This window comes from Limanda limanda, chromosome 17 (genome assembly GCF_963576545.1).
Source record: "Limanda limanda chromosome 17, fLimLim1.1, whole genome shotgun sequence".
Lineage (NCBI taxonomy): Eukaryota > Metazoa > Chordata > Actinopteri > Pleuronectiformes > Pleuronectidae > Limanda > Limanda limanda.
The window spans coordinates 8079382-8094847 of record NC_083652.1 but is presented as its reverse complement, the minus strand read 5'-3'; the positions used below and the strand labels follow the sequence as shown (position 1 = coordinate 8094847).

Genomic DNA, 15466 nt, shown 5'->3' with positions numbered 1-15466 from the left:
AATAAATACATCTTTAACATTTAATTCAGAGTATTATGGAGACCTATGATATCTTCTTTGATTTGAGCATTCTGATACATATCATACATGATACACTTTGCCTTCTATCAGAACTGAATAAAAAAATATAAATTATTATTGCTGATTGTCATTTTTAAATTAAAAGGGAAAACAACCTTCAAAATGACTTAATATAATAAGGTTGATCTTTTGGGTTTGTTTATGCTTGAAATTATTGCTTATTTGACTAAACTGTATTAAGGTTTTTTCTCATTTAGCGTAACACTTTAACAACACAGCCTGTGTTTACAACATATGTGAGATTCAGACTATGAATCCTACAGATAAATGAACAGCTATGTCCTCACAGTGTTCTCTTAGCAGCCCCTCCATCATTTAGAAATATGACTTGGTGCCTTGGTTATTTCACACAGGTTTGTACCAGATTGACCCTCCCTCCTGCTATCCCCCGACACCAGCACACAGCCTAGTGGGCGTGTTAAGATTAATGGTACCAGCAGTGACTGTTAATCTTAGTAGCGCAGCATGATGCAAGCCGACTTTGTCATACGCACCTACACATTCATAGATAAGGTCACCTCCCCAACCTGCAAAATGGAAAACACAACCAGGATTTATAGCTCGAGGCACATGAGTGATGATGTACGGCTGTAATTACTGTACATGGGTCTCTGGATGCCTTTAGATCAGCTCATGCTCACACCAACACAAAAGCTACACAATCCCTTTTTGTGTGCTGTTTTTGTAAAGATAAATTTGTTTTAAATCCTGTTTAGAAACAGAAACTGATAGTGAACATCAGTATTTGATTATAACTTCTCTTTCTCTTCGTCCCAGGTTTCCCCTCCTCACCTCACTGACCCATGAAAGAAGCCATGCCGGTTCTAACAGCAGGAGCAGGTGAGCTGAGTCAGCACAGATGCTCCACACACACTGTCCATACTGCCGGAGGCCCGCTGCGCTCCGTCTGCTCCTGTAAATGTACATGATGATTTTCTTGTCTCCCCCCTCTGTAGGGCTTCACGAAACGCTGGCCCTGCTGACCTCTCAGCTGCGGCCCGATGCCAACCACAAGGAGGACATGGTGTTCCTCAAAGACGTGTTCAGTGAGAGAAGTCTGGGATACCTTATGAAGGTGAGGAAGTCTTATTATTATGAGTACTCTGAATAATCACTAATATTTATCTGTAGATATCATTTGCATCTTTGCAAAGTTCTGATAATCTGGTCTGTTGGTTGTGTTCCTTGAATCAGTTTCATCAAATCATCAACGCAGCCATTCAAAACTGTCACTAATGATGGTTTCAACACTTTTTTTGACAATTTTTCTGCCATCATTATCATCCAGTTTGGTTTAAGTTGAGGCAAGTAAAAGATCTGAGTCAAACAGACGTCTGCAATGAACTTCCATTCAATGCACTGAACTCCTGATAAATTATCCAGAGGGGCTGTGAGATTCAGAACTTTCACTGGAGTTTCTCCTTCCAGCCCAAAGATGTCAAAAGAGTTTTTGGTGATAACAGCCGACGCCAGTGTTTATGTGCTATAAACAAATACACGTGAAATACACGCGCAAAATTGATACATTACCTATTACCTCTGTATGCTGACCCAACCACCACCTGATGTCTCTGTGTTGTTGTGGACATTCCTGCTGCGTTGTTCATATGTGATATAGGCAAACTAAAGTCCAACCCCAATTGTGCGGACAGTTCGTGTATGAAAGTGGCTACTGATCCACCCCACATGACCTCCTCTCTTCAGAGTATATGAGGCGTGTCTCTACCTAATTTATTTTAGTCTTTGAAGACTCTTAAACATCATTATATTGTCATTATCAGTCCTTATGTGTATATTTACTTGTCAGGAAATATGAAACTAAGACACTTTAAAGTAATATAGTGCTTTTTATGATCTATTCATGTGATAGTAGGTAGCTAGCATCGTGCCAAAATGTGAGGTTTATAAATAAAAACAATGGTGCTTTAAAAAAGTAAATGTTTGTGATTGTTGCAGTTTAGTAGTAGGAGTTTAACAAGGTTTGAAAAAATCCCAGGTTGTGTAACCTAATGTATTTTGTTCAGTTGGAAAGCCAACTGTCTGAAGGCTATCAGCAACTATCGGATGGATAACCATGAAAATTGGTATTCATGAGGTACAGATGATGAACATGTACATCATTGTTGACGTGAACTTTAACATTTCCAAAACGCTGCACTCCTTTATGAAACCGTCCTTGTTTCTATCACAGATCCATGAGAAGCTGAGACAGTATGAGAGACAGAGTCCGGCACCTGTTCTCCACAGTGTTGCTTCTCTGGCAGAGGATGTAAGTTCATTATACACACGCACACCGTCACTCACAAACACACTTTCTTGAAATATAATCATAGTGGAATTTTCATTGGCATTTTCCAGCCGCTAACCCTAACTTTAACCATCACATCTAATCCTGAACCAAATTCAAACCCGAACCCTAAAACCAAGTCTTAACCCTCAAAGAAGCGTTTGAAAAAGTGCGGACCAGACAAAATGTCCTCACCTCATAAAATGTCTATTTTTAAAATGGTCCTCACAAATAGATAAGAACAAGTACACACGCACACAGACACACACAGCATGAATTATATTTCCACTTCCAGCAGTCCGTCACAATGAGTTAGCTCCGACAGACAAGCAGCCCAGGTACCAAAAGTGAATTTTAATGTCCTAAAAGTGCCGACTCATCCTGATGCTCATCTCAGGAAACTCCACATCCTGCCGCTCTCCTGCTCCCACCAGTCATCAGTGAGGAAACTGCTGACCTCTGCTTCTCGACACTTATCTTCCTCTGCGAGCATGTCTGTGTATCTGTTTGCATTTATTCTACAGTAAACTGCAGCACAGCATTACCAGTAGACACATGCACTGGTTCACATGAGGTCAGAGGAACCGTGGTTGATGTGCGTGTTGTGATTGGCAGGTGGCGGAGGATCTGCAGGGTGGACCGATGAGCAATGAGGAGAAGGAGCTGCTGCACCTGTTGACGTCACCACATCTGAAGGTAAACATACTGCCACTGGCTTTTTTTGAACCACAATCCTAAAGTGATACTTCGAGAATAATAATCAACATTTTAACAAGATTAATGCTGTTTAAAAATGAAAAGCTTTTTAGATTGTTTGGGGAAGAAAACATACAAAATCCTTCATGCAAATATGTCAAATTTTCATACATGTCATTGCTCTAACATCAGACTGTAAATTAGACTCTGAAGCCGTTCACAGTTTGTGGCATCAGGCTGCTCTGTGTGCTCTCCAGCAGCTCAACGTTCACATTGTAATCTCAGCACGTCGCCTTGCTGTCCCACCAGGCTGTTCTCTCAGTGCACGACACTGTGGCTCAGAAAAACTTTGACCCCGTGCTGCCGCCGCTGCCCGATGACTTCGAGGACGAGCTGGAAGAGGAGTCAGTGAAGATTGTCAGACTGGTGAAGAACAAGGAGCCTCTGGTGAGTTGTGACAGAACAACACGAGTTAAAATGAAAACATAAGAGCCCGCAGGGGAATGGGGGGGAAGAGGGAGGGAGTCTTTTTGTTCTTTTCTGCAAATCAACGTATAAATTCGTCTGTTGTTCAGGGAGCCACCATCAGGCGGGATGAAGCCACTGGGGTCGTGCTGGTCGCTCGGATCATGAGAGGAGGTGCAGCTGATCGAAGTGGTAAGTTGAGCTTGTTCTGCTGATTTTGTTCTTGGCACATTAATGGACTAACGGATTCTGTAGGCCTCAACCTGGGGACTGGAACACAGACACAAGTGGTGAAATCCATTCACTTGAAGATGTCTGCTTTGCAACTAGGATGTCACATTTCCGGTGCTCCTTTGAACACTGTCAAAAAATGCTTCCTTTCAATCCTGCGAAATTAAGGCCCATCATGGCCCAACCTATCCCAGGATTCATTGCGCTTCAATGGTAAACCTTTTTTCAAAGGAAGCGAAATTACATTAAATGAGTGACGCTTCATCTTCTACAAGGTTTTGATGCTTGGGGAAGTTAACTTTCTCTTCGTGTACAACTTCAGCTCTGTTGCTAGGCGACAGGAGCTGGTGACGCCTTTCAAGGAAATCCTCTGTACCAGACCTTCTTGTTTTGGTTCTGAATTGGGGCAGCCCAGGAAGGAGATGGGCTAGAAGTGGGAAGCTAGACGGTGGTGTCCGAAAGAAGGCAGACTCTGAATTTAGACTCACTCTTTGGTTTAGTCTCTCTTCTATTCATTCTTACTTTGTGGTTTACTTTTAAATGGTTATAACAGTATTGTAATTCAGGCAACATTAGCAGGGCTGCTCACAACTTAATGCAGCCTGTGATGATACAACCACTGCAGCTTTGTTCCTCTGTTTTACCCTTTTTAAGTTTCAGTCTCTCCAATGTGCAAATAATTTGCAATGTTAATGTTTAAAGATGAGTTTTAGTGACATTTAGTGTTGTTTAAAAGTTAAAAGAGCAAAAGTGTCGGTATGAGCAGAAATGTTCATGGATGGATACGAGCCAGGACACTGCAGTGATGTAGCACAGCCCTGAGGCAGACTCAGCCCTGAGAGGCTGCTGGCTTTTACAGCAGTGGGACGGCATTTGTCTTCTTGCAACCGGAGAAAATGAGGGAAACTGTTCATGAAAAAGGTGCAGAGGGCCACTAATCAAAACCGGATTCTCTGATGAGGTGAGATCAAGGCCTCAGCATGAGAAGAATCGCACGACTGCTGCTGAAACCTAAAGCTCCTCACAAGTCCCCAGAGACTCAATCACACAATGTAGACTCAGCAATGATCCTTTCATGGGTGTTGCCATGGAAATATCAGCCACACGCAGGTGTGTGTGTGTGTATCTTTGTTAGTCGGCATTAGACACATGCATGCTGGGAAACTAAACTAATCGGTGTCCTCATCTATTAATCATTAATACCCTGCTCTGTTTTCTCGTGTCAGCCATGGAAAAGCTCTCGTCAGTGTGGAGACAGAGTTCAGAAGCAGCCTCTGGCCTCTGTGCATGTCTCCTAGATGCATACATTATATGATTTCACCATAGTGTGTCCTGAGGGAGAAGCATACTGATGCTACTCCTGCCAGCGTCTGGTTTCATTGTTTTGGCTATAGCAGGAAAGATCAGAGCTGAGGATGGAGGCAGCCTCTATCCGTGGATCTGACAACAGCACTGTGAATTCGGCTGATAGACTCCAATGACCTGGAAAACGCAGTGATCGTCATTGATGTTTCTGTTCTGTTCGTCTTCATCTCGTCTCCCCTCCTCACAGGTTTGGTCCATGTCGGAGATGAACTCAGGGAGGTCAACGGTGTCTCTGTGATCCACAAGAGACCTGACGAGATCAGTCAGCTGCTGGTAAGACAAAACCTCTGTACACTGCAGAATTAAAGGCAGACTGATGGGGAATACACAAGTACGATATACATGTCATACCTCCATCAATATCTAAGCTGCCCTCATTGGTCGTCCATTTAAAGTCCATTTTAAAGATGTGAGTCTGCACTCACAATCTTCCCTCTGTCTTGTCTATTTGCGATCTAGTCCCAGTCCCAGGGCTCCATCACTCTCAAGATAATCCCTGCTATTAAGGAAGAGGATCGACTGAAGGAGAGCAAGGTGAGACAAAGCTGGGGTGAATTTAGTTTTTACGCTTTTCTTACACAGTTTGAAGGGAAACAACAGACTCATTATTAGGTTCATGCAGACGTCTAGTGGGACAGATGAACAGCTTCAGCCCTGTTTCTTCAATAATAAATAGGTACACAAGGTGCTTTCCCACCCCGCATTTCTCACAAAGCCTTTACTTTTGCGTCCAGGTGTATATGAGAGCCTTGTTTGACTACATCCCGCTGGAGGACAAGGCCACGCCCTGCCAAGAGGCGGGACTTCCCTTCAAACGAGGAGACATCCTGCAGGTCGTGACGCAGGACGACCCCACGTGGTGGCAGGCCAAACGCGTTGGAGACAGCAACCTGCGGGCCGGACTCGTCCCGTCCAAACAGTTCCAGGAGAGGTGATGTCAAATCATGTAAAAGTGCTCTCCCTATAATGTAAACTGGTGTAACGATTCACCAGCACACAGCTGATATGTATTTTATCCAGCCATTCATAATCCTTTAAATCCACATTCATGTGTTCCACATTGAGGGGTCAACTATGATTAGATGGAGCATCAAAGCAGTTGGTGTGTGTGTTTGGGGAAAAATAAATCGAATCGCAGCCTTGAATAGGCACATGCTGATACCACAAGTGTCATAATCTGTCGGTAAGATGATCTCAGCAGGCTGATGTGTCCCTGCCAAACACTGCAGTGTCTGTTGGATTAATGTCCACAGCTGGAACACAGAGAGAGACACAGGTCAGAGGGTTAGCTCTCTGAAGCTCTGTGAAGCTCTGTGAAGCCTCAACCGAGAGTTTGTAGGTTCAATTCATATTGTAGGTGAAATTAACAAAGATCTGCTGATACTGTCAAAGCGCCGCAAAATTACCACATGTCTGTGCTCAGGGTCCAAATATCCTATAATCCATCCAGGTGTGTTGTGTGTGCTTCTTTGTGTCTGTCATGTTTGAATCTTTTATTCTGCCTGTCTGACATTTCCTCTGAACCTTCCGCTCACTGATGATTCTCTCCCTGCCTCCGTCCTCTCTCGCTCTTTGTTCTGCTGCACATTCCTCCAGGCGACTGGCCTACAGGATCAAAATGGGCACACTCCCGAATCCAAAATCCCCTAAAAAGCCTGTCTGTAAGTTCTATGCTTCCCATGATTCCTCTGCACCATTTCATAATTACAGTTGATCACCTGCAGCATCACTCTCTGTCACTTCTCCTTCCTCTACTTGTGCACGCAATCACTGTCATTACAGGACAATGTTTCTTCCTCTGGATAAATGCAGCATTGTTTTCATTGACATTTATTGACCTTTTTCGAGGGTAATTGGCATTCTCAGAAGCATTAGCATTCATTGTCCGTCCTCTCCGTGCTGCTCCGCCGACATGTTTTTAAAAAGGATGGGGGGGGGGGGGGGGGGGGAGATGGAGGAGCACAAAGACGGAGGGAGGGATCACAGATATGAATTAATCTCTCTCATGTTATGCGCCATCTGGTCAGCGAGCGAGCTGCGGGGTCGGATTAAGTAGATCAGACAGCGTTACATCAGGCCACAGCTGAGGGGAAAAAAAGCCTCAACAATACATTGCGCTTCTCACTTTCTCACTTGACTCTATAGAGGTGGTGTTTAAACAGACAGGTGAGGGTGTAATACGAGTGATGGCTCTTCGTGGCGCATAAGCCGCAGGCGATCCGATTAGGCCTGAGCCACGGGGAGACAACAAGAGCTTAGCAATATGGCAGCTAGTCGTGCTAGAGCGAGCCTGCGAGGACTCTTCGCCCTCAGCCTCCCTCCGTGCTCCTCCAGCTCTCTGATTAATTCCCCTAAATCCCAGCGGGGGCCGTTAAATGTGGGTCTCCCCCTGTCTCATCAGTGACGTCACCCTGACAACTGCACACACGGCTTTTATATTTAGAGTCTATAAATCCTCACATGACGTGCTTTCAGAACATTTCCAGAAATGTCTTTTACACAGAGCTGCTGCCCATTGATCTACTGTGATGATAATGTTTTACACTTTCCTCTTCCCTGATGCAAACTGTCAGACGACCAAGGATGTGATAAAGGTGGGTACATGTGCCGCCACGAACATGATTCATCCAGTAAACACATACAAAGGAAAATACACGCACAAAATGCACACAACAGAAAAATTTGTGTGTGTGTGTGTGTGTGTGTGTGTGTGTGTGTGTGTGTGTGCAAGCTTGCATGTGTGCTAGTGTGTGCATTTGGGATTTCTACTGCTTCCAGCCTAATTCCTTCCCTCCTTCTGCTGGTATGCCAGACCAGAATAGATACTTTGCATTGCGCACGTATGTTTGTCAGTTTGTGTGTGTGTGTATGTGTGTGTGTGTATGTGTGTGTGTGTGTGTGTGTGTGTGTGTGTGTGTGTGTGTTGTACCTGCTGATGTGCAAGCAGAACAGCATCCCTGGAGACTACAGTCCAACCAAGAAGAGGCTGTTAAAGAGAACAATAGTTCCTTTTTTATTCTGCGTTATCCTCAGTCCCTGATATTATGTTTGTTCCGTTTTTCACTAGCCTGCATCATCAGACCCTATTTCAACGTTTTATTCTAATTCTGTGCCGTAAACCATCCTATTTTCTGAAATCATTACATATCATCATGTTCTCCTTTTGTTGTAGACTTATGGATTTGTAGGTTTGTGTATTCAAGGCAGTTTCTGTCTCAGCTGTGTAACAATGGGGAGAAAAGACTTGTTTACATGTGTGTGGGTCACAGGGACTTCACAGCTGGCTCCTTTTCAGAAGGAGAGCCTCCTCTCCTCTCCTCTCCTCTCCTCTCCTCTCCTCTCCTCTCCTCTCCTCTCCTCTCCTCTCCTCTCCTCTCCTCTCCTCTCCTCTCCTCTCCTCTCCTCTCCTCTCCTCTCCTCTCCTCTCCTCTCCTCTCCTCTCCTCTCCTCTCCCCTCCTCTCCGTTAGTGGCTGTTGCCTCCAACAGCGTTCCATCATTAACTCTTGGCTGCCTCCCGCTGTCTGCCTGCCTGCTGCCTGTCGGCCCCGCCTGCCCTCTCCAGCGCCCACGGCCCTCCTGCCCTCCTTACCCTCCTGCCCGCCCCACTCTTTAACTCTTCCAGGTCTCTTACCCTGTGCTTACCCCCTCTTTTCCTGGCTTGCCTCCCTACAGAGGACTGTGACTGTGAGGGCTATTTCAATGGACAGTACATAGGTGAGAGCGTGAACGTCTTTCTCCACCTCCTTCTCCCTATCTGCTCTTTGCCTGTTGCAGCCTGGCTTTGCGCTGGTTCCCTGGATGCTTCGGGCTGGGGGTCACACTGATTGCTTGTTGAGTTAACCCGTGCGGGGCCCGGGGTTGAGGGACAAGAGGAGGGGTGAAGGTTTTGAAGGGTAAAGAGATGGGATCAAAATCAATGCCGGGATGATGATTCACAATTAGCTTGGCACCAAGAGAAGGGCGGTAGACGAATTTGTAGAAAATATGAAAGAATTTTCTTTCACAAAAATCTTCAAGGAAGTATTGTGTCAGCCTGAATAGTTTTCAGAGAGTTTAAGGACGTGTCAAAGTCTGATATTTAAGTATTTCCAGTGAGTAATGCATTAGTATTCCAATTCCCCTATTCCTAATTTATAACCAAATGAGTTCTTTACAGGAATAAAAACACTAAAGCAAAAGAACCAGATGATGCTACTATATCCAGTTGTAGAGGAAAAATTCTGATTCTTTACTCACCAGAGGTGAAATATCAATACAGTCATTGAAAAATACTATCTTTTGAGTAAAAGTCCTGTGTGAAATAAGTTAAATTAAAAGTTCATAGCTATTAGTAGCAGAATGGAATGACAGTACTGGTTTGGGTCCTCTGACCAAGGTATATTACTATGGATTAATAAAGAAGCAACAATGTGTCACTGTTGTAGCTGCTGGGGGTGGAGCTAGTTTTACTTTGCTATAAACAGGAACAGCAGTCACTATTTGTTGGAACTGTTAATTTCTCAAATTTCCTCTGACCTTTACTACATTCTGCTGTTTGTCAAAAAGTCAGAGGTCAAACATTTTTGAAAACAACTGGTTTATAGTGAAAAGACAATATTATTTAAATATTATCATTAAACTAAAGGTGTCACATAAATGTAAATGAGTATAAAGTTTAATATTTCCTTTTGAAATGCCATGGAGTGAAAGTGTAAGGTAGATCAAAATAGAAATAGATACAATAATACTTCATAGCAGTAGAATTTGCCTTTGAATACATTTTGAAGTAATAAGCTTTTCTGACTTCAAATTGTAGAGGATAGAATACGGCTGTCCCCTCTCTCCTCAACCCCTCACCAGCCTTCCAATGACCTCCCCTCCCTCATCCTTCTTCAGCCCACCCTGACCCCTCTATGCTCCCCCACGTCCTGCGAGCTGCTGGAATGACGATGAGTACAAGGAGTGATCTGACCGCAGCGGAGAGCTTAACAGCACCTCCTCACTGTAACACACAACACCCTTTAAAAAAAACAGTATTTGTGCTTTCCCTTTGCTTGGAGCTGTTAAACATCCCTCCACCCACCTCCTCCATCCAGCAGTGTTTGGATCCTCCCTAACTTGCCTCCCTCCCGTCCCGCATCTAACTGACTGCCCCCTGCTGCTGTGGCCAGTGCACTGCTTCCTCCTTTTCTTGAAAAATACCCCCCCCCTCCTCCTCACACCCTGCTGCGTTGGACGCATTGCACACTCAACCAGGCACGTTTGCTGCTCGTTCACCCTGTGTGGAGGTGTGAGGCTGGGTTGTGTGATGCTCTAACGCCGGTTATAGTCTCTCCTAAGTGTAAAGCAGTGGCGCCCTCCTGTGGCCAGGTGTTTTCCTGGGAATTTTATTCAGGTACAGTGCCCGGCTCATTCCTGCAGGTATACACCACTGACAGGGGGAAGGTACAGACAGTCCTGGTCATGGGAGACCCTCATTCACAGCCACTCTCTGTCATCGGTGTGGCGTTTCCCAGGGCCAGGCTGTCCTGTCTGTCCTGCCTCTGCACTGTAGCCTCGTTGAAAGACGCATGCCTTGGAACACGTTGGAAAATCATGTCTGTCTTGGGTCACACAAATATTTCATTGGGATTATTAAAGAATAATTAAAGAAAAGTTTGTTTACAAGGCTTTAACTGTGCTTAGTATCAGCTGCATGTGATGTTTAGTTGAAGCATGGTGAATCATTGGCTCAAAGTTCAGTAAATATCTCACACGATCAAGTATTTGATGTCAAATAAGGGGGAGCTATATTTATCCACCTGCAGTGTTTACAGAGGTTTGTAATGCATGGTTGTCAAAGGGTTGGTCTTGACTATATTCAAACAATGTTTGCTCACTGCACTTCATGCAAAAATTTACCATACCTGCATCATGGAAGTGAAAAGTGTACTCATATGTAATCATAAGATTATAAATAATTTTATGGCTCATGTCACCTGACCCGAGACTTTTTGTTTTCTGTTCTTTCTCCCCTCGTGTGTGTGGCCGCGCTGCAGCTGGTTTACGGAGGAGTTTCAGGCTGAGTCGTAAAGACAGACAAGGATCCTTAGGAGAGGGCTCTGATCCCGGAGACTCTGACTACCTGACCTACGAGGAGGTGACCCGCTACCTGTGGAGGCCCAATGAGAGGCCTCGTCTGGTGGTTCTGATCGGTGAGACTGAGCCACTAACTAGCACTTATGTTCTGTGATGATAGTGACATCTGCAGGATTAAAGCAGGTACTACAACATACTTAAGACTCATTAACAATGGGGCTGTCAGTTTGTCCAAAAATCGAATTTGACATGACACATGAAGACAGCTTCACCATTGATAGTTACTTTACAACCCAAAATACTTCCGCACATGACTAGTCAGTTGCTAGTGTCCTCCATTTTCATAATATGATATAACATCACTGGAGTACTCTGCTGATGAATGTACAAGAGGGCCAATTTACGTCTGTAAATACACACTTAAATATATTTCCCGTATTGTAACACTCATTCTTGCCAGAAGTGCCTTTTGAGTCCTTGCTTTATGTACTAATTTCTAGAGACCAATTGGTCAAGCTGACAGTAAACAGATCTGATGTACTTCTACAGGTCATTACAGGTTGAATACAAAATTCCCCCCACGTTTCAATTTTGAATATAAGTTCCTGATAAAAAACAGATTTACCCTTCATGATTTAATAGTTTTTCTCTTAAAATAAACACCCGATCTGCATCCGTAGGTTCTCTTGGAGCACGGATCAATGAGCTCAAACAGCGGGTGATTGCTGAAAACCCACATCGTTATGCTGTGGCTGTACCGCGTGAGTTGCTCACACCATTTTCACTAAATATAACCGATATTATTATGCAGTGACCTCACATACATGAAATTTCTTCTTACGTTTCCGCAGATACCACAAGGCCCAAGAAACCCCACGAGAAGGAGGGAGTGGAGTACCACTTTGTCACAAAGCTGCAATTTGATGCAGATGCTTTGAACAACAAGTACGTTGACATACATGTTGGTTGTTGTGTGAATGTAGGATTTGTTTCCTTCTGAACTTTAGTTTCTCCTTTAGGTTCATAGAGCACGGTGAATACAAGGAGAACCAGTATGGCACCAGTATAGAGGCGATCCGCTCTGTACAGGCCAAGAATAAGATGTGCGTAGTTGACGTGCAGCCTGAGGTAAGAGTCACGTTACAACCACTGAAGCCATCGTCCAAATGTATATCAGTCCACTATCACAACACAGTCATTTCAGATCTGTTCATTATGCAGAGTCTGACGTATCACTGTCCGCTCATGTGTGCTTCCTGACCCCTGTTTGGCTTTTATGTAAATGCATCACCACTCCAGGCTCTGAGGAGGCTGCGGACAGCAGAGTTCAAGCCTTATGTCATATTCGTCAAACCTCGTGTTCCTGAGAGCAGGCGACGCCGCAGTGCTACCACCTCGCCAGCAGGGGGAGACCACAGTCGCGTTACAGTGAGTCCTGCTTTCTCTTAGATGCATCTCAACCTAACGCTCATTCAGTCCTTTAATAAATGCTCCTTTCATCAATTTTGTGTTTGATTTTGGAAGCAATATTATGAGCTTTATGCTTTTGAACTAGAGTATTATACTTAGATGTGGTTATGTTGGCCTTCCTTGGTCAATAACACATTCATATGATGTAAAAGAGTTTACCTGACTCTATCCTGAAGGTTGGATTTAATGCTGTCCAATACAACATTGGACAGCATTAATTTTAGCGCGAGGCCTGTACCTAATATTTGATGTGGGTCACACACGTGACTGTTTGTTCTGGTTTGCAGCCTGAATATTTAGAAAACAAGATATAATAGAGACATTGACATATTTGACAGTAAACCGTGGGATTATTCTAAAGTTATGTATAAAGTGTTATGGCTCTAAGAAACACTAAGCAATTTTTCGACATCATGGCCAAACAGAACATTTTCACAGGCCACATTGTTATTATTCATTCAGGAGTTGCAAATCACATCGTTGGGATAAAATCAAAACTAGCCAAGGACTCGTACAGGTCGAAGCACAAGGCCCTGCAGGTTCCGTCTTCAGACAATGCTCTGTCTGTATCAAACACGTCATTTTCTTTATAACAACAGGATGAAGACCTGCAGGAGATGCGTCAGTCTGCCATTCAGATCGATCAGCAGTATGGACACCTGGTGGACCGGGTCCTCATCAAGGAGGACTCAGCCAGTGCCTGTGCAGAACTCCGGGGTATTTTGGAGAGGCTGGAGCGAGAATCCTTCTGGGTGCCTCTCAACTGGGTGCGGACCTAAACCTCACTCATCCCCTCAATCTTCTAGAGGAACTTCACAGCCCGCCCACCCAAATCCTCTTTCCCCAAGGAACTTATTCCCCTCAAAGGCCCTGTGGCCGGTCTGGTAGTCTGCTGGACTCCCTCAGCACTGGTCAAACAGCCACTACTGAGGCTCCAAATGAAAGGAGGATGACGATATTAGAAGAAGACCTCGTCAGGGGTTTCGCAGCAGATGGACAACTCCTCTTGGTCAAAGGCCAGTTTATCGTCTGAATATCAGTCTTTTCCACCACAATCGCTCCTTTCCCATGTCATTTATTCAAGTTTGCTTTGAATTTATTTGACGACAGGGAACAGAAGCAGAAGTGTTTGATTCCTCCCGCTGTCACTTCCACGAGCTGCATTGTTTACTGGAGTGTGTCAGGTTTGGGATCCTACTCACAGGATTGCTCAGTCAGTCAGCTTTATCATGACTCCTGTTGGAGTACATTTAGTAGCATGTTTTTTATTCAGCTCGATGACACATACAGAATGATTTCTTGTTAATTCGAACTGCTCACAAATCTTGTACAGTATAAGAGCCAATCACTTTCAACACTGAATATTTAAGGAAATGCGAAACCATTCACATCAACATACTGACAGAAAACATAACTAAGATACAAACAGTATGTGAGAATTTTATTTTCTACAAAACTGTTTTTAAGAAACGCATGACAGCTGGTTATTTAATCTCAGATGTAAATATTGTAAATGTTCTTCCTTGTGTGCCAACGAAAGATCTCATGGCACTTCAATGCAACCTGTTTACCTTCAGTCCTGTGTGTAATAATGCTGTGCACAAAGTCTGTGTGGATTGACGTCACAGTGTGTACACAACCACCCACACATGATGCTACTTTGACGATCATGAATGGGTTTTGTAAAGTTCCCTGGCACATTTTTTAGACAGCAGAAGCAAAAGGTGGCAACTCAAAGTATTTTATTTGAGAATCAGAGTTTTGTTGGACTAATATCCACAGATTTTGAATAAAAATTAAGGTTATGCATCTGCATCTATTGATAATTAACGACTTGTTAAATTTACCAACATGTTTACATGTTTATACTCATAAGATATAAACAATCTGAAGAAAATTTGCTATTTTCTGCCATTTTCTGATGTAAAAATTTATCAGGAATAAGGGCCGGATATTAAACAAAGACTATTCTTGTAAATTGCCGCCTTATTTCATATACAAGGCCCAACACAGAAAATGCAGAGTAAAATGTGATGTTACAGGATACATTTGAACCCTCATGAAAGACGTCTCTTATGCACAATGAAAGATTTCATGGTTGTAATTGTACTTTTTCTCTGAACTGACATGAATCTCTGCCGAACATGACTTCAAAGAAAGTATTGTTGGTGCAGTTGAACACATTACACCTCCAGAGTTTAGTCAAATGAAGAGTTTCTGTCTTTCTGGTTCAAAACTGCCACAGCCCAGCACTGTAAACTGTGTTGACAGAGTTTTACATAAAAAAGACAGATTCTTTGGGCGAAGAAACTCTAATTTCAACTTAAATTAAATAAGTTTTACACAGACTGGGGATTTTAGTCTCCCATCACGTGCATCAAATCCCTTGAGGATGGGATATTTTACAAACAGTGCAAAGAGGAGGAATCATTGCAGGTTCGCAACCTTGCGCTCTTTCTTTGATCTGATAAACCTAAAATGTGAACCAATCCTGAAATGACACAAATCAGATTAGAGGACACTGATAGGCTCATGTCACAGCTGATCACAACGTAGGTTATCTGTACAGGTTTAAAACATTTAGGATAAACTATAACTCACTTTTAATGTTTCCGACCCTTTCCGCTGTTTGTTAAAAACGTGCTCTGTGTTTTTGATCTTTTCATGTTCTGTACGAACTAAAGAAACCCAGAATGTTGAGTTTGTAACGTGACATGTACAAAGTGCCATAATAAAGCTAGCTTAATCAAACCATTGGCATTCCTTTATTACAGTTTCCCGGGAAAAAAGTTTTTCCCTAAAGCTCGATTTTC

General features: G+C 43.6%; 1 protein-coding gene across 1 annotated transcript; it reads left to right on the top strand.

Moving 5' to 3' along the window:
- The first annotated feature begins 884 nt into the window (after positions 1-884).
- On the top strand, positions 885-13432 carry mpp3a (MAGUK p55 scaffold protein 3a). Its single transcript, XM_061090332.1, has 18 exons — positions 885-921; positions 1038-1156; positions 2273-2350; positions 2984-3064; positions 3374-3511; positions 3640-3721; positions 5313-5398; positions 5585-5659; positions 5860-6056; positions 6722-6786; positions 7699-7719; positions 8799-8840; positions 11144-11299; positions 11864-11944; positions 12035-12128; positions 12203-12311; positions 12483-12611; positions 13253-13432. The coding sequence occupies exons 1-18, from the start codon at positions 885-887 to the stop codon at positions 13430-13432; spliced, it is 1770 nt and encodes a 589-aa protein (XP_060946315.1).
- Positions 13433-15466: the final 2034 nt, after the last annotated feature.